Raw genomic sequence first — 25,430 nt, 5'->3', positions numbered from 1 at the left:
GGGTCGCCGGACTTGGGGCGGGTGAAGCAGAAGGTCTACCCGGGTGCCCCCTCCTTGTCCCGGGTTACTCCCGGACTCGGCGCCGGGCGGGAGAGCCCGGTGACAGAGCAGGCCGGCCTGGGAGCACCCGCGGCGCGAAAGTGGGAGTGCTCGGGCTCCGCAAACTTCAACTTTCGCCCGGTGCTGGTCCCCTTGCCGTCGCCCCCGGGGGCGGCTGGCCGGGATGCCGCGGCCCTGTGGTGCGCTGAGGTTATGCAATGCCCTGTGCATGTGAGTGGCCGTGCAGTCACATGGTCGTGCAGGGGCTTGCCGATGTCCTCGGTGTCTGGTTCGGTTTGCTCCCAGCGTTTCTTCTGCTACGTGACAGCTTCCTGGAAGTAATAGGCTGTGTGTACCCAGATAGGCTATTTACTGATGTACGAGTAACAAGGCTACATGTTTCCTCAAAATTAATGGCTAGAATAAGTTGCACTTCTTGATACTTTAGGAAAAAATAGTGTAAAACGTTCACTTCTCTTAATCACACTTTATTTATGCTGTAGTCCAAGGTAGGAGTGACATACTCCACATTCCTCCGGAGAAACAAGGAGTATCTTGTAATCTTAGTGGTTTGTTGTTTGGTTTTGTATTTTTTTTCCCCTCTCTAACCAACCTGGAAACGTGCTTTCTAGGTCAGGTTTTATGCCTAATCCTTTTTAAACACAGAAGTTTGTCATCCTGTGAGCGTGCTGAGGTTCTCTTATCCTCTTCAAACAACCTTTAAAGAGCTTGAGTAGAAAGCTAGGAATTCCTATTCTTCTATGACTGCTGGAGAAGCTGATTGTTTAGTAGTGACTCATGATCTCCAGGTGGGTTGGTAACACACCTTGCCAATACTCCTTTGTTTAACTCTTTTGGCGGAGATAGTGATTTGTAGCAATGAGGTGTGTCCGAGCTGGTAAGAAAAGGCCAACTGGCCTTCCTTTAGGTGACAGAAGAATGCTGACCTAGAGAAACTTGAGAATCCCCTACAAGGATCCCTTAAATCTTAGAGGATATAGCTTTGTGGTCTGTAAGAAATAAACATGGCAAAACTACTTGAGCCATGCAGGTTTCAGATTTGCAATGTTAAGGAGGAAAAATGATATTTTTTGTTTGTTTCTGTTAACTCTTACAGCCTAACACTCCACAAAGCAGACTTTGATACCTTTCAAAAAGAGGCTGGTCATTCAGTTAAACTCAACCTATATAGTGTTAGATGCTTGCAGAAGGGAAGTCCTGTGAAGGTGGACGTGTTCTCTCCCTGAAGTAGTACACTAGTAGTGTAATATTTTCATGCTTTTGGTTGTGGTGTGTATAAATCGGTGTTAAATATCATGGGTTGTTTTGGTTTTTTTTTTTGAAGAAGTTGGTGGACTAGAGTGACATTTCAGTTTGCAGTTGTTGCATTATGTACACTTTCACAATGAACTTGGAAGGGTTCAGCCTGTGTAGGATGTACCATGCACTGCTCAGAGTGAGAGATACAAGACTTGTGCCACCTAACCCATTAGTGGTGATAGTTAACTACTTGTTGATACCATCTAAGAACTGCACTGGAAGTCTTGGCTTTTTTAGCCCTGTTTCTGAATGTGGACTTATAGGAGGATGGAGTCTTGAAACTCTTTCTGTTACCTTATGAACATCCTGATGTACTGCATGGTGTCTCGTGTGCTTAATGACAGCTCTTTCAGTTGATCCATGTGTAATTATACCAAAACGCAGGCTGATGAGTTCGTGGCTAAGCCAGGTTGGACACGGGTTTCCTGTCAGCAGCTGGGCTCCTAAGCTGTAGGATGTATTTGAATTTCTGAAATCCTATGGGAAGATGTTAGTGGGCAGGTGCTCCTCTGTCCCAAACTTGCCAAGTGACCTGCAGTGTGGTGTTACCTGAGCTTGGGCACGAAGTTCTGAAATGCCTGTGTGGAGTGACTTGCTTGACAGGGATGGCGATATAGCTTCAGAATGAGACAGTAACCACTTAAATTACTGCCTGGAAAAGCAGGAGTGACTTGTTCATAGTCTTTCTGGATGGAAAGCGAGGAAGCCTTCTTAGAAGGGGAGAACTGACTGAAGAGAGTGACTGGCAGAACCACACAGTACTTGGACAAAAGTAGACAAAACAATCTAAGTGTAATTCAGTATTATTGCTATTCCCTTGCAGGGCATCAGAGGCACTTTGAAGATGGCCTTACTTGCAGACAGCTGCTAGTTAAGGGCCCTGTGCTTTCTGATCACGCATGTAGTAAGTGTGTATTTTCCCAATAAATCATTGTCGGCTAACACCAGCTTGCTCTCAGATACTGAACTATACTTTTATTGCAACTTTCTCTTCCTACCTAACCTTCCTGTGATGTGTGAAGTGCACTTGGATGACTTCAGAACTGGGGTTGGCTTTGCCTGACCAGGAGTAGCTAATGATTTTTCTGTCTGAAAGGGAGCAGTCCCTTACCTGAGAGCAGAGGAACAAGAGGAGCTTGGCAGATGAAGTTTGTCTCTGGATTGGCTGCCTCTGAATGAGTTACTGGAAGAGACAAAGTGAGAATTTAAGCTGTGAAGTTCACTTTGGTCTGTGGACCTCCTACTTTCATAGGCTGTGAGGTAACATGCAACTTCTGGGACAGATCTGCAAGCTTGACCTGGTCACCTGTTTCCATAAACCAGTCTTGCCACTTGGACTGTGTTTCCCAACCTAGTGGGCAGTATCAGTTATTAAATGTGATGTGGACTAGGTATTAAGGGAGGGGGGGTTGGGGTGGTGGAGTGTGTGTGAGAGTATGCTGTTTCCTGGAATCCTCTTGCCCTGCAAGATCCCAGATGTACCTTCCTAGATGAAGGAAGGGGAAACAGCTGTGTCTGATGCTGTTGCCTTTTCCATACATTAGTAATCTTAATTTGGAGAGCAAAAACAGTGTTCACTTGTCATCTGGTATTTTCAAGACTACAAATAGTTGCTGTTTCTGTATACAACAACATCATTGTACTTTGCTCAACAGCTCTGTATTCATTGTTGGTGATGGCTAATGTTGCTGGAAGCATTGAGGGTTACTGATTTGTTTCAACATAGAGTTGAAGAAATTTGTCCTGAAGTAAATGTGTTTATGACTTGTTGGAATGCTAGCTTTATTACAAACAAATGATAATGCTTAGGGAACCAGAAAGCTGTAACAGAACCTCTATAGAATGCTAATAGTAATGAGATGCCCATACTTGCTGGTGTGCAGGTTCTTTATTAGGGCTCCTGAGGCTCTGACCTAAGGTGAAATTTCTTTTCAAACAGAATACATCTACCAGAAGTAGGGGTACACCCCTCTGAACTCTGGGGATGTACTGAAGGCTAGTGTTTAGTGCACTCCCAGATAGTTTCTAAGCTTTGCTGAGGACAGGAGTGAGCAGCCTTAACGTATAGGTTATGATGCTATTGCTTTGTAACGGAAAGTGTGATTTCAAAATAAGGCGGACTTAGTAATGTGATCTTTAACATAGGGTTTGGGGCTAGGGTTGGGTTTTTTTCCCCCCCCCGAGTATCTTGCCCTGTGTAGAAGACAGTTGAGTTCAAGGCAGCATTTCTTTGTTAATTCTAGGGCTAGGAGGGCTTTCATCTATTTAAGATGGTTGTTCACTCAAATCTTGTGTCTTGAAAGTCTGACTGCATGCTTACTCATCCCTAGCTCTTCCTACCAGTGTGTAGGAATGTTCTTCTGAAAGAATGGAAAGAGCAAAGTACTTGTCTTATTCTGTAACTTACACTAGCTTTTACTAGAGGGTTTTTGGGAGAAGAACTGCCAGCTATATCTTATCAGTGGTGATGGAGTAGTTATTTAGTTATTTGTAGTATCCCTGAATGCTGTCTCCTATATTTTGTGGCTGACTCAGTGATGGGCATGTTATTGACTTGTTAACATCTGAGAGTTCATGAGTTCAGGCTGCTGAGTTCAAGTGACTTAGTGGGTTTTTTAAGCTTATTGACTTGGTTCAACCACTGTAAATCTAGGATCACAAAACCACTTTAGTGAACAAGTTCAGACTTTAACTTGTGAGTTCCTGCTAAGTCATAGTATAAATATAGTATCTTAGACTGTCTCTGAGGTTACGTTCTTGTTATTAATACTGAAATAGGGTATTCAAACTTGCAGCTCAAGTTCTAAGTGCTTGCCTAGTAAAAAGTAACTGATCAGGTTTTCTAAACAGGCTGAAAGTTTGAGTGATAAACATGTTTTTGCCATTGTAGGCTTATTCGATGTGGCACTTCAGTAATATGGTTCTAAATTCTTTATTCAGATAACAAATGTAAACTAACAGTAGACCGAAACACCTCATCTTGCTTTATTTTCTTGTTGTTTAGCTGAATAAGTTTTGGTGCCTGACCAAGTATCATGTGCAAGTAAATTGTTTTATGTTCTGTCCCAAGAAAGATGGCAAAAAGCCCTGTAGATAAATCTGTAGACATAATACAGCTTGAATTTTACCTTGTATCTGTGTAGTTCCTTGAAATATGGATAACACCTTTTAAAACAATGGAAATATCAGTCAGCCTGATGAGGTAGCTGAAATGAAATTTGCTTTGGTTTTGTATGTAAGAAATGCCCTGATAAGCTGACATTTTTTTTTTGTTTGTAACTGCATTATTAATCTTACCATGCCTTCCACTCTGAAAGAAGCTAAGCCTTTCTGAAAAGGGTATGTTTAACTTTGGGAGGCTTAAAAATTAAGGCGTGTTAGCTAACAAGACTTCAGCATAGACAGTGTTTTGGGAAGTGTGCATAGAAAGTATGATTACAAACCATTCTAGACTAAGCATGGAAGCTGAACTGATACTGAAGAAATACCTAATTCTGTTCTCATGGGCAGTACTAAGCTGCTTGATTCTTTGCCCTTTTGGAAGAATAGCAGTTAATGGTTGCTGCTTTCTTGAAGAGATGATACATTCAGTTTTGACACTAAACCATCTTCTTTACTCACTAGTAGGTTGTTTTATTAAAACTGGGGATACAGGTGTGAAGACAGTGACTTCTAAATTTGCATCAAAGATATTAGGTCAGTTTGATGCATGGATAAACTTTAGTATGTAGTTTCTGTAAATAGTCTGAGTTATAAGCCAAAAAGTTTTATATAAGCCAAAATTCCCATTTGGTGTTTCTAAGTGCAGTTCGAAGCGGTGCTTTCCAGTTTATATGTAAGACTGTGGTGATATTTAGCAGCTGGTTACAGGTTTAGCTAGAAGAAATGCTACAATAGACAGATGAAATAGTTTAAATACCACTCATCCAGATTACTGACTTTTGGACCTGGCTTACAGTGAGTAAGTTTGAATTGGGCCATGTTGCCTAGGTTAAGTTAAAGGGAAAACAGTTGTAACAGGGTGAGGTATACTGGTGATGGTTATTGTCCCTGATTTAAAAAAAAAATCAATTACTGATGTACTTTCTGAAGAACTGTTGGTGTTGTTCAGCACAAATACGGATGTCGTGGAGGCATTGTAATGCTGTGTAGCTCTTGGATGTGATGAATACAGCCTTTCAGGGGCCTCTGGTCAGTAAACAATATTATTCATGGTCAATCACAAAGCACAGCAGCCTGTCCTTGCAGTGTAAGCATATGGTGTTTCTACAACTGCTAGGTCAAGGTTGTTCAGGAGATAAAAATAGGACGGTTATCTCTCAAACTGTACCTTGCAAACTTCTGATGAGAGCTGGGAGAAGTGTAGTTAAGTGTCTGTGCAGCCTGCTTTCTGCTTGCAGCCCAGGTGCGTAGGAAAACCTTGACGCTGTCCTAAAGTTTTTTCTGTAAATAACTTGTTATTGCATTAATGTTTTAATTTTCAGAATAAATATTTGGTTTAGCATTTGAGATGTCTCAGTGCTGCTGAACAAAAATACAAGACTTGCAAGGTGCTGTTGTCCTCTTTTTCCATTTCCCTTATGCGCATAATGAAGAACCAATTTTTAAATTTTTCAGTAGCCCCTTGAATTGAAACATCTTTAAAATGAGACTTGAAGCTTTTTTCTTATTTAGCACTGTAAGCCTATTTGAATGTTGCATGCTTAGGCATGAAAGTGGTGATGGAGAGCATCCTTTGAGATTTTGACAATATGTGATATTCTGTGGTGAATGCAGAGCTGTCAAGTTCTGCTTCAGAAGCCTCTATGTTGCTGCTTCCTCAGTCTGTCACTCTTGGTATCTGAGTTTGCAAGAAGGATTAAAAGGTGGCAGGAAGAAGGGACATCATTTTATATAAGTAATACATTTCTCTCCACGTACACTGATTCAGGTGCCCTAAAGTGACAGTTTAACTTGCACTGTCTTACATGAACAAATTATTTTCTACATCAACTTATATTTGGATATACTTTTCAAGTATTGATTTAAGCTTTTCTTAAGTACTCTTATACTTGGTCTTAACTTCAGAGGGTGCCCATCCTCATTCTAGACTGGGTAAAGAAGGGGGTGGGGAGCTGAGCTGACCAGTGGTGGTATGCACCATGTCAAAACAACATGCTTTTGTTCATGGGTGTTTTATGTAGTACATGCTGATGTTTAAATCGGCAGCAAGTTATCCAATCTGGATTAAAATGACTTTTGGAATGGTAGCACACAAACTCTCCACCAGCTGAGAATTTGTCAACTATTCCTTGCACTTAATCAGTTATCTCCTGTTGATTAGGTACTTCCACAATTTTGTGTCTGGTATGGGGAATGTGGAGTTGCTTCTGGAGACAAGAGATACAACTGTGCATATGATGGACCACCAATAGCACTACCAGAGGATGGCTATGACTTAATGCAGGTGAGCTTTTTTTCTTTTGGAAGCCTGCTGCTGAGAACTCTAAAGTGCAGGAGAGTTAGTTTTGTATTGGGTTCTGTTGGACCTGTGCTGTGACCTATAGCTGCTTTCTTCTAACTTGAGGACAAGAACAATTTGAGGATGGAAAAGTGAACAGATTATCTCTGATTTCTTTGGTGTAGCTCATAATGCCAGCTGTGTGAAGGTAATATGCTTCAGATGCTGCTCACAGATATGAGAAGTCTGCAAAACATGTGATTACAGGCTTTCACAAACATAACCTTAAATACAGGATTGGTTCACTTTTCCTGCGTGTTCTCCTCACTGGTTTGAGCACTCTTTAGTCAGACTGTTTAACTCTTCCAAACTACGATACATTCTGCAGTTATGTCCTTCTGGTCTCTACAGGATAACTAAACTGTTTTTCATCAAAGATTATTCCTGACCGCTTCCGTAAATAGGAAGGCATTAACTGACACTCATTCAAATGAAGCAAACCTGAACAAAGTTCAGTCTCCATAGCTGTGCCTAGTGTGAGACCACATTTTCTTATCTGGGCTTCAGCTGTCAAAGTGAACAAAACCAAAGTCAAAACAGAGTTTATGGATTTGATGCACAAAATGGGATGTTATTGCTGGACTTGCCTTCTAGCAGATGATAGTTCAAACTTCTAAAGTGTGAAGCGGCTATACGGTTAAACAGTGGTTTGGCTGGTGGCAGGAGTGACTTAGATATGTAGGTCAGCTAGCTACTGTTTTGGACTGTTCTGAGGACTTAATGTGCAGTTCTTGCATTTAATAAAAGCATAACTGATAGTAACATACATTTGTCTCTTCTATAGACTGAATGTGAAATAGCTCTTACAGGTAATCAATAATTTTGTGGTTAGTGGCTTGCCTTCCGAGACTCTAGAAGCTGATATTATCCAGAAGGTATTCTAGAGGATAAGCTGCAGGAATACTTTCAACTTGGATAAACAAGTGTTGTCCTCTCAAATACCATTATCATTCTATATATAGACCCTGGTGACTAAAGATCATCTGAAGGAGCTTTTAAAAAGGAAGCGATGCCTTGAATAAGAGAAGTGATTCTTTTTCCTACTCTCTGAAGAATCTCAAAGGCTAGACTTTTTTTTTATGTATCTCCCACAGCAACAGCTACTGTCCCCTGAAATATACTGAAGCAGAACCCATGACTGTAATGAGTTCTGAAGTCTTAAACATGCTTTTCCTTTTTCACCTCCCTGGTTTCAATACTGTTTTTATTTAAGGAACTGTGTCCAGGTTTATTCTTTGGCAATGTTAGCACTTGCTGTGATGTTCGTCAGCTTCAGACATTGAAAACCAACTTGCAGCTGCCCCTGCAGTTTCTCTCCAGGTATGTTAATGAATGTCAAAGCACCTAGAGCTTTGTAACATAGTAAAAAAAGTACATTAAGACTTTTCTGTTCAAGTAGACTGTAGAAAAGGTGTTAATTTCCTCTAAAAGCTTATTGGAGCAAGCTCTTGGGGAGACTTGGTCATCCACATGGGGAGGTTTTAATTTTCATGAAACAACTCCTTGCAGTCTGGATTGTTTTAGTTGGCAAACATTACCTTTAGTATGTCTCAAGCTACTGTATTCTTAATGAAACCTTCAGAAGAGGGTGACACAAAGTACTGTTCAGTCTTATTCTAACAGAAGTCTTCCTGCTAGCAGCAGTGAAGTTTTCCTTCAAATTTTAGTCAAATCCTGCTTATGCTGGCTATTTGAGCTAGGCAGTTTTGCTAGTGGATGATAGTGCTGCTACTGATGAGGATTAAGTAATTTTAAGCACGAACTAATGTTGTTTAAGTTCTGCAGGATTTTACTTAACAATACGTTTTCTTCTGTCACTGAGCAGAATGCTTATGCTGCTGTGTAGATCAAATCTGATGTGCCTTGCCTCTGTACCTCTTAATCTGATTGTTCGCTGGCTTTTCCCAGATGTCCATCGTGTTTTTACAACTTGATAAACCTCTTCTGTGAACTGACTTGCAGTCCAAACCAGTCTGACTTTTTGAATGTTACAAGCACCATACCTTATTATGATCCAGTTTTAAAGGAGAACAAAAGTAGCATTACGGAGCTGCAGTACTTTATTGGAGAACGTTTTGCAAGTGGTGAGTAAATGTAGGCTTTTGTGAAGGTAACAAGACCCATGCTTTCTCAGGAAGAACTGGGAGGGGGAACCTTCTGTGTGGTGAAGTTTGAGGACATAAGGGAGACCTACTGGTACCTATTTGAAACTGCTGGAAAACTAACTTCTGACTGGGTCAACATTGTTAATAGCTGTTTTTGAAGACTCAGCTGAGACTAGACATCTCCAAGTGGTAAATGATAATCCTGGTGACTTTAACTTCAGAAACACAAAGTTGTTGCCAAATAGTGCATGTCCAAAGCCTACCTGATACTGTAACTGTCTGGCAAGCTACAATAGTAAGCCACTCACTCCTCTTGAAGTGAACTGTGTCTAGTCCTTTGTCCAATCCAAAGGTTTCTTCTAAGAACAAATGTGGCATGTATTTTGGTTGCATAGCAAGCTCGAAGCATTAATTCAGTCTTTGTACACTTGATGCAGTAACCTTTAATCAAGTTATGAGGTACTTGAAAGTCATATGACCTACAGGTCTAAAACACCTTAAATATTTGTCAGAACTTTCTCTGAAAGGAACTTTAAGTACTGTTCGCTTTCAAACAGTAAACTAGGTTCTAGTGTAATGCAGATTCAGTTGGCCTACTCAGAGGAAAGTGGTTGTAACAAAGCATTGTAACCTTGAATACTGTAAATAAAACCGAAAGGTATTTTGCTATCTTAATGTTTCCTTTTGAAAGCTATAAACATGTCCTTTGAATCTGGTGAGTCTTTAACTCTGGAAACTATTTCTTATGCTTAGTCCAATAGTAATGTTGTTTTAACTCTTCTGTCTTTGTGTCTTCTTCCTAGCAATGTATAATGCCTGCAAAGATGTGGAGGCTCCATCAAGTAATGTTAAAGCACTGGGGCTGCTGTGTGGGAAGGATGTGAAGGACTGCAATGCAACCAACTGGATTGAGTACATGTTTAATAAAGACAATGGACAAACTCCTTTCAGCATTATTCCTGTCTTTTCAGGTAAGAAACTGAATAGTCCCTGCCTTTGAATCTTCTGTCAAAGACTGTGCTATAGCTAGTAATTATTTTGTTAAACAGCTACTCAGCAATGAATGTGTGCACTGTGGCTTTCAAAGCAATGTAAGAAACTGATTATATCTTTTTTTTCCTGCTTGGAAGTCATGCTTTTGCATACAAACCAAGCATAAAGTATATGTTCTTGCTGCATAGATCTCAAACTCATTAAGGGATGGACTCAGCTTAGGCAGCTGCATAGCTTGTATTCCCTGGGAAGCTAGGGCGATAGCCTGATCCTTTAGGATTTCTTTGTAAGGAAGTTGTTAAGCATATGTCATTTTAGTTAGTAGACAATTGTAAATAGTTAGTACCTGTTATGGAAAAAGCAGTGGAAGCTCTAGCCGGAAGACCAGGAAAAGCTACTTTGTATAGATGCTAGGGGCTCTCATATAAATGGGAATTTTCAAATAAAACTCATTTAACTGGGAAGCTTGTGTTGTGAATGTCTGAATCTTTTTACTTGGTAATAAACTGGCTCTGCAACTTGTGATTTGTCATAGATGTTCCTATCCATGGAATGAGTCCTATGAACAATGCTACCAAAGGCTGTAACGAGTCTGTGGATGATTCAACAGCACCATGTAGTTGTCAGGACTGTTCAATTGTTTGCGGTCCAAAGCCTCAGCCCCCTCCATTGCCTGCCCCTTGGCTTTTGTTTGGTTTGGATGCTATGTATGTCATCATGTGGATCTCCTACATGGGATTTCTGCTCACGTTTTTTGCACTAGTTTTTGGAGTATGGTGTTACAGGTAAAGTATTTGAAATGATCAGCTCTGAAAGTCACTTGCCTTTTCCCTGAAAACTTTCTCTGCCCAAGACAGAATGCTTACGTGTCCACTACTTCACCCAGCCAAAAGTCATGTTCTGTGGCAGGTACTTGTAGTTACAGGGAGTGTTCTAATGCCTAAAACCATGTGGTAGAAAGTGAATGCAGAAGTCTGTTTAGTTGATGCACAACTCTCGTAGCATCCCTAGCTACAGGATCAAAAATACACAAATCTAGAGCTTTCAGGAGCAAGAACTTGAGAGCAGGCAGAAGTCTGTGGAAATGCTTGTATCTGCATCATCTGATTGAGAATTATTTGCAGTAAAGTCTTAGTTCAACAGTCTGTTTTTGGATGGTGTGTATTAAAGATACCAGAGCACTGCCTTCCAGGAGCAGCCTTCATGCTCAAATGTCCAACTTCTCTGGAACCTATGGGGTTTTACAATGCTTAGGACTGGGTCGGTACGCTAATAAACCAGTATCTTGGAGAACCTGTGTGACTAAAAGTGCAATCCTATTCTCTTCCTGAAACCAATTGTTCCTGAAATTGTAATTGGAATGAGCTGGAGAATTCCAGTGATGACTGCTGTTTACCACATGCAGTGTTTCATTAAGCCCTCCATTGCTTCTGGCTGTTGAACACTTTTCACGTGTAACACACCATACTTTGTTAGGAGATCTGGCTGAGGGGGAAAGCATCACTAGGGCTTTGACTTGAAGATAATGAGATCATAGGAACTCAATTTAGGATCAGTGGGGGAGAGCAAAATCTGGTATTGGCAGCAATGTGCAATCATAATACAGTCCTGTAGACTAATACTTGTAACAAAACAATCACTGCCCTATTGCAAATTAAGTGATGAATAACTTTCCTTAGTCTCCTGCTTTGGAAAAAAAAAGAGCTGAGCTTCCAGTAGTTACAGCCTTTTGGAAAGCAGAGGGCAGCAAGCCAGCTTCTCTGTGCTGTGATACTCGCTAGTAAAGTGCACAGGTAACTAGCTGTAAATGCTTTGGTGTGGGTGTTCTAGCAATCCAGAGCAGTGGAAACCTATTAATACTTCTTATTAGCATTTTCCAGAGGCTTTCACTGTCTAATATCCTTATGTATGGTGGTACTTTTCAGTGCAACTTTAATATTGTTCAGTTATGACCAGGAATCTGAAACTGCTGTATAATAAGAATTAAATCTGTGTGGAAAAGGATAGTGGGTACAATGAACTTATGACATGCTCAGCAGCCTTATCTTACTGGGTGACATGCATGTTATGCTACACGGAATGGTGAAGGTGTTTGAGAGGTCTGGTTCGTAGCCCAGAGCATCCTGCCATAACAGGAGGTCTGATTAGATTACCATGAGGAGGCTATTGAACTCTCCTGCTCTGGGTATCAGGAATGGATGTAAGCAATATAGGTGGATCATAAGTGTGCTGTGCTATACCTCACCTGTCTTCAGGACGGGAAGCAAACACCTTAGTTTCCTTCTTCCTCACTTCCCCCTCTCTTCAGGCAAAGTAGGTGTAACAAGCAGTTTGGCTAATGAAGTGAATTACTTATAGTGTAGAAATGTCATGCAAGTATCACTGTAAGTTATGATCAGTGTAAAGAGATTCTCTGTGCTGTTAATGCTACTGACAGTCTAAATATCCACAAAGAACACGTGCTTGATCAGAACTGGAAAAGTTTATTAAGACAGCTAACGTGGCTGTAAGTTGTTCCGGTGGATCATAAAGTGGAGACTGCAGTTTGTGAGTGGATGGGTGTAGGGGAACATGGCTCCTCTAGATTCTGGAGGAGTTAAATATCACATTTATTACTAGTGTTGGACTACATCTTTTGGGATTTGCAGTAAGAATAGCTTTTTGAGGTAGTGAGGTAACATCTTTTTGTCTTGCAGGAGGCGGCACTTTGTCTCAGAGTACACACCAATTGACAGCAATGTAGCCTTTTCTGTGAGTTCCCATCGTGACAATGGTATGTCTCGGATAAGAGCAATAGATTTATTAGAAACTCAGCTTAAGTGCATCCCCTTCCTGTGGATGGGCCCTTGAGTTTTAGCTATGGGCTGTATAATCCATTCTTAGAGTTTTATTTCAGTCTTTTGGCCAATATCTCCTTTTTAGAGTAGTACCTAGCCCTGTTTTTGCTGGATGCTGAAAGCCCTGATTGCACAGTTCATGGGCCTAGCAATGCTAATAAATTCTGGAATGCTTTGTAGCTGGGGACGAAGTGGGCAAGACGATGCTCAAATCAATATGATAGTGTTCTGACCCATCCATGTATCCATTCAAAGCAGGCCATGAAAGAACTGTAGTTTCGTTTGTGTAGCAGCAGAGGTAGCTCTTTTTAATACTTACGTGTCTTTTGCCTGCCTACTGATGTCAAAGAGAGCTTTGCGTTAGAAGGGGCAGTGTTAGGTACAAGCTGGTTTCTGCCCCCTTGACCTCAGCCAAGGACTGGTCACTGGGTCGGTCTGTGTGGATACAGCTTTTGGCAGTTCCTACAAACAGCTAGGATAAAATTTCATATTTCCTAGTGGACTTCAAGAAAATGCTGCTTAACTGACTTCTCAAACATTTACTGTTTACTTCTTGCTTTTACAGGGAAAATTACCTGTGGTGAAAGGTTTGGTGAAAGGTTTGAGAACGGCTTAAGGATGACTTTCACATCGTGGGGGGCTTTCTGTGTCAGAAATCCACGTCCTGTTATCCTCTTCTCGGTGGTTTTCATTGCAATGTGCTGCTCCGGCTTTGTCTATGTTAAGGCTACTACAAACCCTGTGGACCTCTGGTCAGCCCCAAGTAGCCAAGCTCGCAAGGAGAAGGAGTACTTTGACACACACTTTGGGCCTTTCTTTCGTACCGAACAACTCATTATTCAAGCGCCGAACAGCCGTCCAGACACCTACTCACCTTACCCATCGGGAGCAGATGTACCTTTTGGGCCTCCACTTAGAAAAGAGATTCTCCATCAGGTAATTGAGACCTCTCAAGAGCAAAGATGTAAACATACCTAATGAGTATAACCATATGGAGTTGGCTTCCATCAGTAATGCCATGTATCCATCAAAACAATCACTAAGTATTCATATTAAAACCCCTAATCTTACTCCAAAACCTCTAATTGTACTACAAGGTGTGTTTTGCTGAAAACCTTGTCTTTTAACCTCTTCTCTTAGAAGCAGACTTGGAAGCTGAGTCCCGGTAAGTATTCTTAGTGTGAACACAGAAATAATGAGATCTAGTCCTGTGCTTCTACTGATGTGTGCCACTGCCTTTGGAAACTTAAAGGAATATAGTATGCACTTAAGTCCTGTTTTGTGCTGCTCTTAAACTATGGTCTCTTTTTTTTTTAAGGTGCTGGATTTGCAGGATGCTATTGTCAACATAACTGCATCTTTTGACAATGAGACTGTAATGCTGAAAGACATTTGCCTGGCTCCTCTTGCTCCCTACAACAACAACTGCACTATACTGAGTGTACTCAACTACTTTCAGAACAGTCATTCTGTACTAGATCACACTATCGGGGATGAGTTCTTTGTCTATGCTGACTACCACACTCACTTCCTATACTGCGTGCGGTAAGCAGTACGGTTACTTGATCTACCTGTAGGCCAACACGGTCTTTGTCTTGCTGGCAAACAATACTAGCTAGTTATTTCTGCCCCTTGAACCTTTTCTTACCTGTTTTAAACTCTCAATACTATGTGGAACTGCAGATGATAGATTACTTCTGTTTCTTTGTCTTGGTGCTACAGCAGGAGTTGCATTTTAGTCAGGTTTCAGGTTAAGCTTGGTTTGGTGGAGGCACTGGCTGTTTTACCATAAGCATGTTTCAAACACTTCTGAGAAGTGAAATTCTGATACAGAAGACTGTTTCTAAGCTTTCACTTCAGTTTATAGTGCAGCTGGGTAGAAGCCACTCCTTGTCTTACAAGCTATAAGGACGACTCCTTTAAAATGGTATTTAAATTCCAAGCAAACCAGCACAAGGGCAATGTATCACTAGCAGTCTTGTCTTGTTTCTCTCTTGATAGTCAGTTGTAACACAACAGCTGTCTACTCTGTTGTCCTGTGGTGCTGTGCCTTTCCTGTCAAGCAAAAGCTAACAGTTATTGGTGGTGGTCTCTTTTTTTAGGGCTCCAGCATCACTGAATGACACAAGCTTGCTTCATGATCCCTGCTTAGGAACATTTGGTGGACCTGTATTTCCGTGGCTGGTGTTGGGAGGGTATGATGGTAGGTGGCAAAAGTGTTGCAGTTTCAAGTCTTCAAAGTACCTGCTTGCGTGCTGCCCCTGGTATTAAAGGTGCATTCTTATTTAACACATGTTCACAGGCACTCCAGGAACTGGAGTTTGTTAAACTTCCCGTGAGGATCTTTTAATTAACTTCCTGGTAGATCAGTGCTGAGATTGGAGGCAGACTGCTTGCACTTGGCATGTCTGGAGTAGTCTGTTTCTGGAACATACTTCTCTTGTTGACAAGTATGCAAGTGTTCAGTCTACTTTGGGCCTGCTAAAGGATCTTTAGTTTTTTTGGAGACTAGATAAAGATGCTTCATATCCCAAGCTGACGTGTCAAGATACACGTGTATTTTGAGTTGAAATGTAGTTTTGTCACTGATCTAAAGAAATAGTTAAGAGTAGAGTAAGATATACAGGAAGGAAACCCTTTCATAATTACTCTGAAGCCAGAGTTTTGTTGATGCAATTTATCCAGTTAAACACAACTTGATAGATATATCAAACACAAACGTGCTCAAACTGAGTTTGAACACAAGCACTTGATTAAACTGTAGATTTTTGCACTTAAACATGGTGCCTCTTGCATACTCAGATTTTAAGAAGCCACGTTCTGTTCTCTCACCAGATGGGAAGCCACGAGCACTGGTTATATAGCAGCCCCTTGTCTAACCGCGCAACAACTTAATGTTGGGGTGCCATAGCAAATAATGAATGATTGCTTTGGAGTACAGTCTGGAGTGCTTGCCAACTTCTCACTTCAGTAATGGCTATTCTTATTTCAGTAGTGGTTTTGAGGACTCAAATGTTGTTAAGCAGATTGCATTTAATGAAGTGGTGGAGATGGGATTATTTTGAACAATACTAATTTTAAATGTAATTATACCTGCCTATACTGGAATGTAAGCTCCATTTTGTAGTGATTGACATTTTTTTTCCTATGCTATAGATGAAAACTATAATAATGCTACAGCTCTTGTTATTACTTTTCCTGTCAACAACTACTACAATGATTCAAGAAAGCTAATGAAGGCCTTGGCATGGGAAAAAGAGTAAGTAGGCTTCCTGTATTCTGAAATGCATACACTACTTGTATCTCCATTTTTAATGGTTATTCTATGAAAAACACCCCTACTGCACTGACAGTTTCTCAATAAAACTACAAGGGTGTTTGAGAAGCAGCAAATCCTGTGAGGGACAGACTGTACTGGTCACGAGGCTTCCCCTTTACCTGGCATGCTTCATTCGCTTTGCGGAACTAGGTTCTAGTCTGGTTAGTGACCATCTAGTCCACTAGTACTTGCTGACAAGTAACTTTAGAAAGGATTTTATATATTTCACTTTGGAGAGTCTACCTGTGTAAGTCTAGCCAATCTACTGGACCACTGCTACCAGCTGAAAGGTCCAGCACTTACCCTCTAATTCTTAAACTGTAATGTTTGTAAAAGTCTTGTAGAGGATGATCTAAAATTTTATCCCCTTCATTGTTTTGGGGAGCTGATGATGGCTTACACAGGTCAACTGCTCTAACAGGTTGGATGGAAACGACTGTACTAGAAAGTCTGAGACTAAGGCAGACGCTCGTTGTATCGTGTCACAAGCACCTCTCTTTAGCCCTTATTACAGTTTCCCTAATAATAGTTCAAGTACTGCAGGCAAGATGCAGTCATATTTCATGTGTGTACTTTTTAGGCCTAGCTTGGAGGAAAACTGGACTTTGAAATAGCTTATGCAAGATACCTGTTGTCCTCAGCCTCTAGAGAGAACATGGAAGGTATTTCAGCATAGTGTATTTCTAGTGCTTGGAGTAAAGTTGTAGGAATGTGTAGTCAGCAGCTCTCCTCTTAAAATGAGGAATGTCCCTCAAAGTACTGTCTGGCGGCCGTGCGCTCTTGTACCACACAGATTTAAATTTGCCTTCAGCTGACTTCCAAGTATTTCTAATAATGTTTTATCCTTTAAGGTGTGACTGACTTCTTTTGTGTTTTTCTTAGGTTTATTAATTTTTTGAAGAGCTATGATAATCCAAACTTAACAATATCGTTTTCTGCGGAACGGAGTATTGAAGACGAAATCAATCGTGAAAGCCAGAGTGATGTTGGCACTGTGCTGATAAGCTATATTGTAATGTTTGTGTACATCTCCATAGCTTTGGGACATATCCAGAGCTGTGGAAGACTGCTGGTATGTGTATAGTTCTCACCGCTATTAACACTGAAGTTACAGCTTGCTGACTAGTCTTTCTTAGCTTTAAGTGACTGAAGTATTTTTGCAAGCTAGTGTTATTCAGTCTTGTCTTAAAGCACTGAGTCATCCTTGGGCAGGAACTAGGGGCAGCACTGTCCTTGTCATACTTGACGATTCCTGTGCTGCATAGCCTCAGCTGTCTTCATTGGTGATGTGCAGTTAGCTTAAGCTTTAAGGCCTGCAGCTTCAAGGTGTGGGGTCTTTTTAAATACCTGGATCTTCAAAAGAACCAGGAAAGCAAGCTTTCTACTAAATACACTGAATGTGAGAATATGGTTTTTACCTTTGCTATAACTTTTCCTGTGTGATGCTGGTTTGGCTGACAGTCATTACAACCTTTTTTTTAGGTGGATTCTAAGATCTCCCTGGGCATTGCAGGCATCCTGATTGTACTGAGCTCAGTGGCATGTTCTGTAGGCATTTTCAGCTACTTTGGAATCCCACTGACACTAATAGTGATAGAAGTAATTCCCTTCTTGGTGCTGGCTATTGGGGTAGACAACATTTTCATCATGGTCCAGACACTTCAGGTACGTATTCTTTCATATGGACTCTTCTAAATAAGACTGTTAGCTTGGAGCAGAAAGCCTTTAAGCATTCTGGTGCTCAGCCCAATCTGAGCAGCTCTGGGCTCTCACCGGATATCTCTGTCATGAAGAGAGCCAAGATCATATGTAAATTCACACACATACACACAAAATCTGAAATGCTTGCTTTTTCTTGCTGCTGAGCCTGGTATTGATCATTTAACATGGATGTGGACCAGAAACTATTTTAACATCCTTCTCTGGTAGCTGCAGAACTTGACTACTACCTTTAATCATTTGTAATTTTAGTGTATTGTCAGCAGTAATCATGGACTACACTGCATGCTTCAGACCAGGGACTTCTAGTGCTGAGACTCAGTGGGTAATCAGCTTTCTAATTTGACCGACTCAAAGTCCTGCAACTGGCACTGCCCCTGGCAAGTGTGTGGCTTTGGCTGAAGTACTGAACTTAGTACTGCGTTTTAAGTTTGAAGCAAGGCAGCAGGGGATGCTCATGCTGCTTTTGTATTAGAGAATATCTGGGAATTTTTATCTAACTTGTGTTAATGCAGTGAAAACAGTAAGAGAAGTTTAGAAGTTTGAAAGCTGTGGGGTGTTTTTAATCTATACAAAAGCACTTTTGAAAGTGCATAATTCTTAATTATAATGTATTATTGCCTTAACACAGAGAGATGAGCGCCTTCAGGGTGAAACCCTGGATAAACAGATTGGAAGAGTCTTGGGAGATGTGGCACCCAGTATGTTTCTCTCATCTTTTTCGGAGACTGTGGCATTCTTTCTTGGTAAGACTTCTTTTAATGTTTGAAGATGAGGGCCTTATCATACCAGCATGTTGCAAGAATAAATGCAAAGCTAAACATGTAAGAAAGTAAGAATCTGTAGAGGAAGTTTTAGCTTAGTTGATTACAGCAGTGAACAAGTCTAACTCAACCTCTGCTGAGGATAGGCACTGTAGTACTTTGAGACTGACACAGTTAAACCTTAGTAACATATCAAATGTTGGGGTGTGCTAACTTCTGCATTGCTTTCAGTCACCTTGCTGCTGCTTGGAGAAATGCCCCTATGACAGATTGTTTGAAGTTCACTCCTATGGAATGTTGGAGTTGTATCTTAGGTTGTTACCCTTCAAGTATCACTTGGCCTTCTTTCATAATGAACTTGTTTACTTGGAGTGTAATTTGCCATTTGTCCTACTTGCACTGAGTGGCTTAATATCGGAGCAAGATCTTGCTTGACAGCACTCCTTATAGCTACCCTCCTATGCAGCCTGCACAAGACTAGTAACTGGAACTGAAGTGTCTTAAAGCTAGTCACTTCTTCGTGCAGCCTTAATGCTGTCAGACAGGCCAAAGACAGCAGTCGTAGCCAGGCTTGGCTCAGCTGCTTCTTTACTCTGAAGAGAGGGGCTCTTTGTCCTGCTAACACTTAAATTGGGTATCTGCCTAGAAAATGCTCATGCCTTTCTGGGAGAAGGGAGCTTGCTTGTGTAACAAACTGGGTCACTTCCTTCAGGGACACTGTCTACGATGCCAGCGGTTCGCACATTCTCCCTGTTTGCTGGAATGGCTGTGCTCATAGACTTTATTCTTCAAGTCACTTGCTTCGTAAGTCTCCTGGGCTTGGATATTAAGCGTCAAGAGGTGAGTATAAATGCACCTATAACCGCAGTGTAACGCTGATGGCATCTTCTACACAACTGCACTAAATCTGGCATTTAATCTGTTTTCAGAGGAATAGACTGGATATTCTGTGTTGCATCAAAAGCAATGAAGAAGTTGGAGTCCAGCGTTCAGAGAGCATCTTATTTCTGTTCTTCAAAAATCTGTTTGCTCCGTATCTGCTTAAGGACTGGATGAGACCCATAGTGGTATGTGTGCTCTGTTTACAGTAAGCAGGCATCTAAACTGAGCAAGAGTGTAGCGAGCCTGAAGATTTTTCTTCAGTATGGAACTTTCAGCACTATGAAACAACCAAAGCCTATAGGATTTTTGCTTTCAGCGTTAGTACTGGAATAACTTTTGTAACTGCACAAGTATTGCTGATAAATAAGAGGTTTCACCTTGGGTTGTCCAAGGCCAGATTTGAGTTGCATTACTGACAATGAAATTGCTTTAGACATATATCAAAAGTCAGCACATGTTGGCCCCTGCACCGCATTCATCTGGAGCGGTGTTGCTGAATCTGTGATTCAGTTTGAGGTTGCTGTGCTTATTTACAGGTGCCTGCCATATCTTTCACTGCTGCCTTCCAAGTATGAATTTTCCCTTATGGCTCCTGTGGGAACTCTTGAGTAGCTAGGTTTTCCTACCGCTGTTGTGCGAAGCCCAGGTAGCCTACCTAATAGCAGCTGTGCAAAAAGGCCCTAGTTTAACTTGGTAAATGGCTTCTATTGCTTGCTGCTTCTGTACAGTTCTTACCTCTGAACTTGCTTGTTCACAGATAGCGATGTTTGTGGGTGTCCTGTCGTTCAGTACAGCGGTCATACACAACGTAGAGATTGGACTGGATCAGTCTCTCTCGATGCCAGATGTAAGTATAGAATCACAGAATCAGAATTGGTTTGGTTGGAAAAGACCTTTAAGATCATAGAGTCCAACCATCAACCCAGCACTGCCAAGTCTACCCTAAGCACCACATCAACTCACCTATTAAATCCCCCCAGGGATGGTGACTCCACTATCTCGCTGGGCAGCCCCTTCCAATGCCTGACAACCCTGTCAGTGAAGGAGTTTTCCCTAATATCCAATCTGAACCTCCCCTGGCACAACTTGAGGCTGTTTCCTATTGTCCTATCACTTGTAACTTGGGAGAAGAGACCACCACCCACCCCCCCACCCCAAGTCTTTAAGATCATGTTGTTCTTCAGCGATTTGTGGCTGAACAGAAACCTTCTGGTCTTGTGCTGCCTTAACATTATGTAGTGGTAACTCAAAACTCTGCTTTTTAGGACTCCTATGTGATGGATTATTTCGGCCACCTCAGCAAGTACCTGCATGCAGGTCCTCCTGTCTACTTCGTCCTAGAAGAAGGGCACAACTACACCTCTCTGGAAGGGCAGAACATGGTGTGTGGTGGAATGGGATGTAATAATGATTCACTTGTCCAGCAAGTCTTCAATGCTGCGGAAATTGGTAGCTAGTAAGTCTTTCATGTTTTTCTCTGCATAGTCACATGGAAGAGATGTGGCTGACCAGTGTGGCCTTTTAATTTAGCTCAGCTGTCAATTGTCTATTGTACTTGGTTATACTATGTTTTTAGGGTGGGGAGGGAAGAAGCTGTGGCAATCTCCTAGAATGAGGATAAAACCAGTCTGGAATGGTGGGATATATTGATGTACTTGGGTTTGGAAAAAGAGATTGATCCTTCAAGGAACTGGGCATGTAACAACTGAAGAGTCTTTCTGAATCCTTCCACTGCAGTTCAGTGGTTTTACATCAGCCTTAGCTGAAGGAGGAGCCTTCAGGCAACAGCATCTGGAATAGGATGGGGCGTAGTGTGGGCAGGGGAATGGAAAGCTGAGCTTGGCAGTGGGACTTGAATGCAGGGAAGAAGCTCCTGCTGTTTCTTAGCTGCAGTTTTAAGAGCAAGACTGGCTCTTGGATGGGGTACTGGTGCAGGGACTACATGGAGAGCTAAGTAACTTGGAGCAGAGTCAGTTGACATGGTGTGAGTGAGCACTGGAGAGATCAAGGGCCTATGTTCTGGAATGAAGCACAACCACTGATGATGGACACCTTGCATTTTTATTAGCACAAGGATAGGCTATGCCCCGTCATCCTGGATCGATGACTACTTTGACTGGGTGAAGCCGCAGTCTTCCTGTTGCCGAGTCTACAATACCACTGGCCAGTTTTGCAATGCTTCAGGTATTGGCACCGTTTTGTCACTGGGGGATTACCTTGGTTTATATGTTTCACAGCCAAAACACTTTATCGCGGTATGAGTCAGGTGAATAGCTTTTGCTGTGGGCAGGCACCTCGCCCTCTCACTTGTTTGAACTACTGCTTGAGTGAACTTAAACGTTCTGCTGGAATGCTGCAGGTTGAGGACAGCCTACCTAGACAGATAGTGTAATGACTATTCAAAAAGTAACCTGTTGGAAAAACTTTGATCCTTCTGCTGGTTCCATTAGTGCTCTGTGTTTGCTTGGATCCCTCACTTTGGTATAAATCCTTATCAGGTCTAAGGTAGGTAGTGCAAAAATCTGAGTTCTCAGGTAGCTCTTGCCTTGGTAGTAAGTAAAAGACTAGAAATTTAATACAGAATTTCAGGGCTGATCAGTGCAAATACTTTTTTATGGAATTGTATCCTGTAGTATTGAAAGTTACTAGTGTTATGACAAAGAATACTTGATCCTGTCGCTGACCACCTTCCTGTATTTGTTCAGTCACCGATCCATCCTGCACTCGTTGTCGACCGCTGACTCAAGAAGGCAAGCAGAGACCGCAGGGCAAAGACTTCATGACGTTTCTGCCAATGTTCCTGTCGGACAACCCTAATCCTAAATGCGGCAAGGGGTAGGAGCCACATCATCCTCTGTGTCTTGCTTTGACTAGTGTGGCAGAGATAGTTGCTCTGGCAGACTGAATTTTATGTCTGCAGGGTTAGATATCTAAAGTCCTTCTGAAAACCATCAAACTGCCATCTCATCTGTTCTCCAGGACTTTTCTGGAACAGAACTGGGAAAACAAATGCATTATGAACTAAATGGAACAGCAGCTTTCCCTTTGTACAAAGAGGAACAACCTCTGTAGTCGGTCTGTTCTAGTATATCCTGTGCAGTCTTGAAATGTATTGTGCTCTGAAGCTTTTAGCCGTTTTGGAAACTGTTAGAAACACTCGAATGGTGCTCACTGACACCTGAACTGTTACTCTGTTTATATAGAGGCCATGCTGCATATAACTCTGCTGTCAACTTTATAAACAACAAATCTGATGTTGGAGCTACGTATTTTATGACTTACCATACTGTACTGAAAACATCATCCGATTTTATTGATGCCATGAAGAAAGCTCGGGATATAGCGGATAACATCACTGAAACCATGGGCATCAAAGAGAAGAACTACCGGGTGTTTCCTTACAGGTACGCTTAGATCTTTCTTGCCTTGGTGAAAACTCTTCAACTTGAGGAACTGTGAAAAGATACTGGTTAATAATAAGACTTGAGTGTTGTCTACGAGGGGGTTATAGAGACTCTGGAATGTCTAGTAGAACCACAAAAACACAACGTACATCCCCAGCACTAACTTTTCTTTACTGTGGTTGATAGCTAACTTAAACCTGTCCTTCACCGCAAGGGTAGCTCTGCCTTCAGCTTGGGCGCTTCCTAGCTTTCACGGTAGGGCTTAATAGTTCTCTCTTTAGCAGATACGTTGGTCTGGGTTGTCACGAGCTGTAGTGTGAACATATTGACTTCAGACTTTGGTTACTTAAAGCAGAGGCAGCAGTGATGCACAAGTATTACACAAGCAATATTGACAGTTATCATACTAAATACTCTTATCCAGAGTGCCCCACTGAAGGAACTGGTGTCTGTACAGCTGAAATACCCCTCTTTGCTTCACAGAATCTTGTTCATCCTTATGGTCTCACAGCATGATCAATCAGTTCAGACCCTCTGCACTAGTTCCTACAGATACCACGATCAGGCTGAGGAGCTACTGTCTGGCAACTACTGTAGCTGCCTATGCTGAAGTGTGGGAATACCCTGACTTCCAGATACAACCTTGATTTGAAGCGTTAGGGAAGAGTTGTCCTAACAGCCAGTGTTCCATAGGAGTCATTCCATTGATGCTAGGAAGCCAGTTCCTTTTCGTGACCTCTAAGGAGGGAACTACTCTGTCCTTAGCACAGAAGCTAATGGAATATTGGCAAATAGTGAGGAAGGTGGCTAACTACAGCTCCTGCTCTTTCCACAGTGTGTTTTATGTCTTCTATGAACAATACTTGACCATTGTGCATGATGCCATCTTTAACCTCTGCATCTCCTTGGGATCAATATTTCTGGTGACAACTGTGCTGCTTGGTTTTGAAGTGTGGGCGGCTGTTGTAGTGTCAGTAACTATCGCTATGATCATCATCAACATGTTTGGAGTGATGTGGCTCTGGGGCATCAGCTTGAATGCGGTTTCGTTAGTGAATCTTGTCATGGTAAGTTTACAAGCCAACCCTTGGCTTTGGTTTCCAAGTCTTGACCAGTTCTGTCTCGTGGGTATGGCAACCGTGATGCTGAGTAGTATTTTGACAGGCAGTTGGACAGTAGTGGAACTACTTAATACCTCTGGGTGGGGTGTCGAAAACAGGTTGGTTGTCACGACCAGTCTTAGCTCAGTTGCTCTATCAGTACTGCAAGCTGTGCTGCATCTGGTGGTGGTCTCGTGCAGCAAGCGTTGTATTGCTGCTGCGTGCTGCTGCACATCGACAGAGGTTGTTCACGCCCAAGGGAAAGATGCATAGGCGAGTGCTAAGGTTTCTGACGTGTTTACGTTCCACGGAGTAAATCCGTGACGTGCTGGCACTGGTAATTCATCCGCTTACACAGGAACCACTCGGGCAGAGTATGCCTTGGTGAAACACTGCGGAACTTGGCTGCTAATAGCGGGGTGCTGGAGCTCTGGCTGAGGTTACTTGCTAGAGATTCATCATAGGCCTGACCGAGTTAGGAGTGAACTGCCGCCCCACGTTACAACCAGGCGTTTGCTCGTGCCAGTCCGCCCGCTGGCAAGTCTTGGACTCGCCCGACTGTTGAATGGCCCTTCGCAACACTGACTGAAAGGGCTCGCTCTCGAGGTTAGAGCGAAGCGTTAGACCCGGCCGAGTCTTTATGGTACTGAATCGGCACACGTGGTCGGTGTTACTCTAAAGCAATGACTGGTGGCAGAATGCCATGTGGTACCTGCAGCAGCCTCTGGGAAGCAAATAACGCAGAGCTTATGACTCCGTTTTCACCCTGGGAAGCGAACACAGCTGCTAGATCCCCTCTAGCCTGTCTGGAGTTCCAGGTAGGGACCTTACCGTCAGCGTGTTCATCTAAACAATATTTCCATGCATGTTTCTCTTAACCCTAGAGTTGTGGTATTGCTGTGGAATTCTGTAGTCACGTGACGAGAGCGTTCACGGTCAGCACGAAGGGCAGTCGAGTAGAGCGTGCAGAAGAAGCTCTGTCTCACATGGGCAGTTCGGTGAGTAGCTACTGTATGGGGGCGGAGGGGGAATGAGTAGCCATGTAACAACTTTACGGACCCTACCAATATCCTTAAAGTTGTCATAAGGATGGCCTTGCCTTTTCTTTCTGGAATACTGGATTAAAACCTAGAGGTCACCCTAGGCTTCTGCTGGTAACAGGCATGATCAAGACTTGGTTCTTAGTCTGGTGTTACTGCTGCCTAGTAATAGAGCTAAAAGCCTCAGCTGAACTAGTAGTTTGGATTAACCCTGGATTGTCCCATTAAATTTAAGACCACTTCTTCCAAATACTCAGAGGTGACTCAGAAAGGTGGTTGTGAATACGGGATGCAATTGAAGCCTTGGGAATGCGAGCAGGGCTCAGTATTTTGGCGGTATGGTCATGTCAGCAGTGTGAGTAGGTTAGAACAGACTGATCTATAAGAGACTGGTTGGAGTGAGTCCAG

The 25,430-nt window shown here is 42.2% G+C and overlaps 1 protein-coding gene across 1 annotated transcript; it reads left to right on the top strand.

Moving 5' to 3' along the window:
* Positions 1-6,664: 6,664 nt before the first annotated feature.
* NPC1 (Niemann-Pick disease, type C1) lies at positions 6,665-24,980 on the top strand (the record flags this gene model as incomplete). Its single annotated transcript, XM_010150738.1, is given in 22 exon segments — positions 6,665-6,805; positions 8,073-8,179; positions 8,768-8,943; positions 9,768-9,935; positions 10,493-10,742; positions 12,654-12,730; positions 13,360-13,730; positions 14,113-14,339; positions 14,897-14,997; positions 15,951-16,053; positions 16,996-17,185; positions 17,596-17,778; positions 18,464-18,578; positions 19,309-19,436; positions 19,526-19,663; positions 20,236-20,325; positions 20,744-20,934; positions 21,547-21,662; positions 22,184-22,313; positions 22,682-22,882; positions 23,718-23,949; positions 24,867-24,980. Coding segments are annotated over 22 exon segments (3,549 nt in total), but the record flags the coding sequence as incomplete, so codon positions are not given.
* Between the last annotated feature and the right edge of the window lie 450 nt (positions 24,981-25,430).

Source organism: Eurypyga helias, unplaced genomic scaffold (genome assembly GCF_000690775.1).
Source record: "Eurypyga helias isolate BGI_N326 unplaced genomic scaffold, ASM69077v1 scaffold44330, whole genome shotgun sequence".
NCBI lineage: Eukaryota > Metazoa > Chordata > Aves > Eurypygiformes > Eurypygidae > Eurypyga > Eurypyga helias.
The sequence above is the reverse complement of the archived record's forward strand: the minus strand, read 5'-3'. Positions and strand labels throughout refer to the sequence as shown.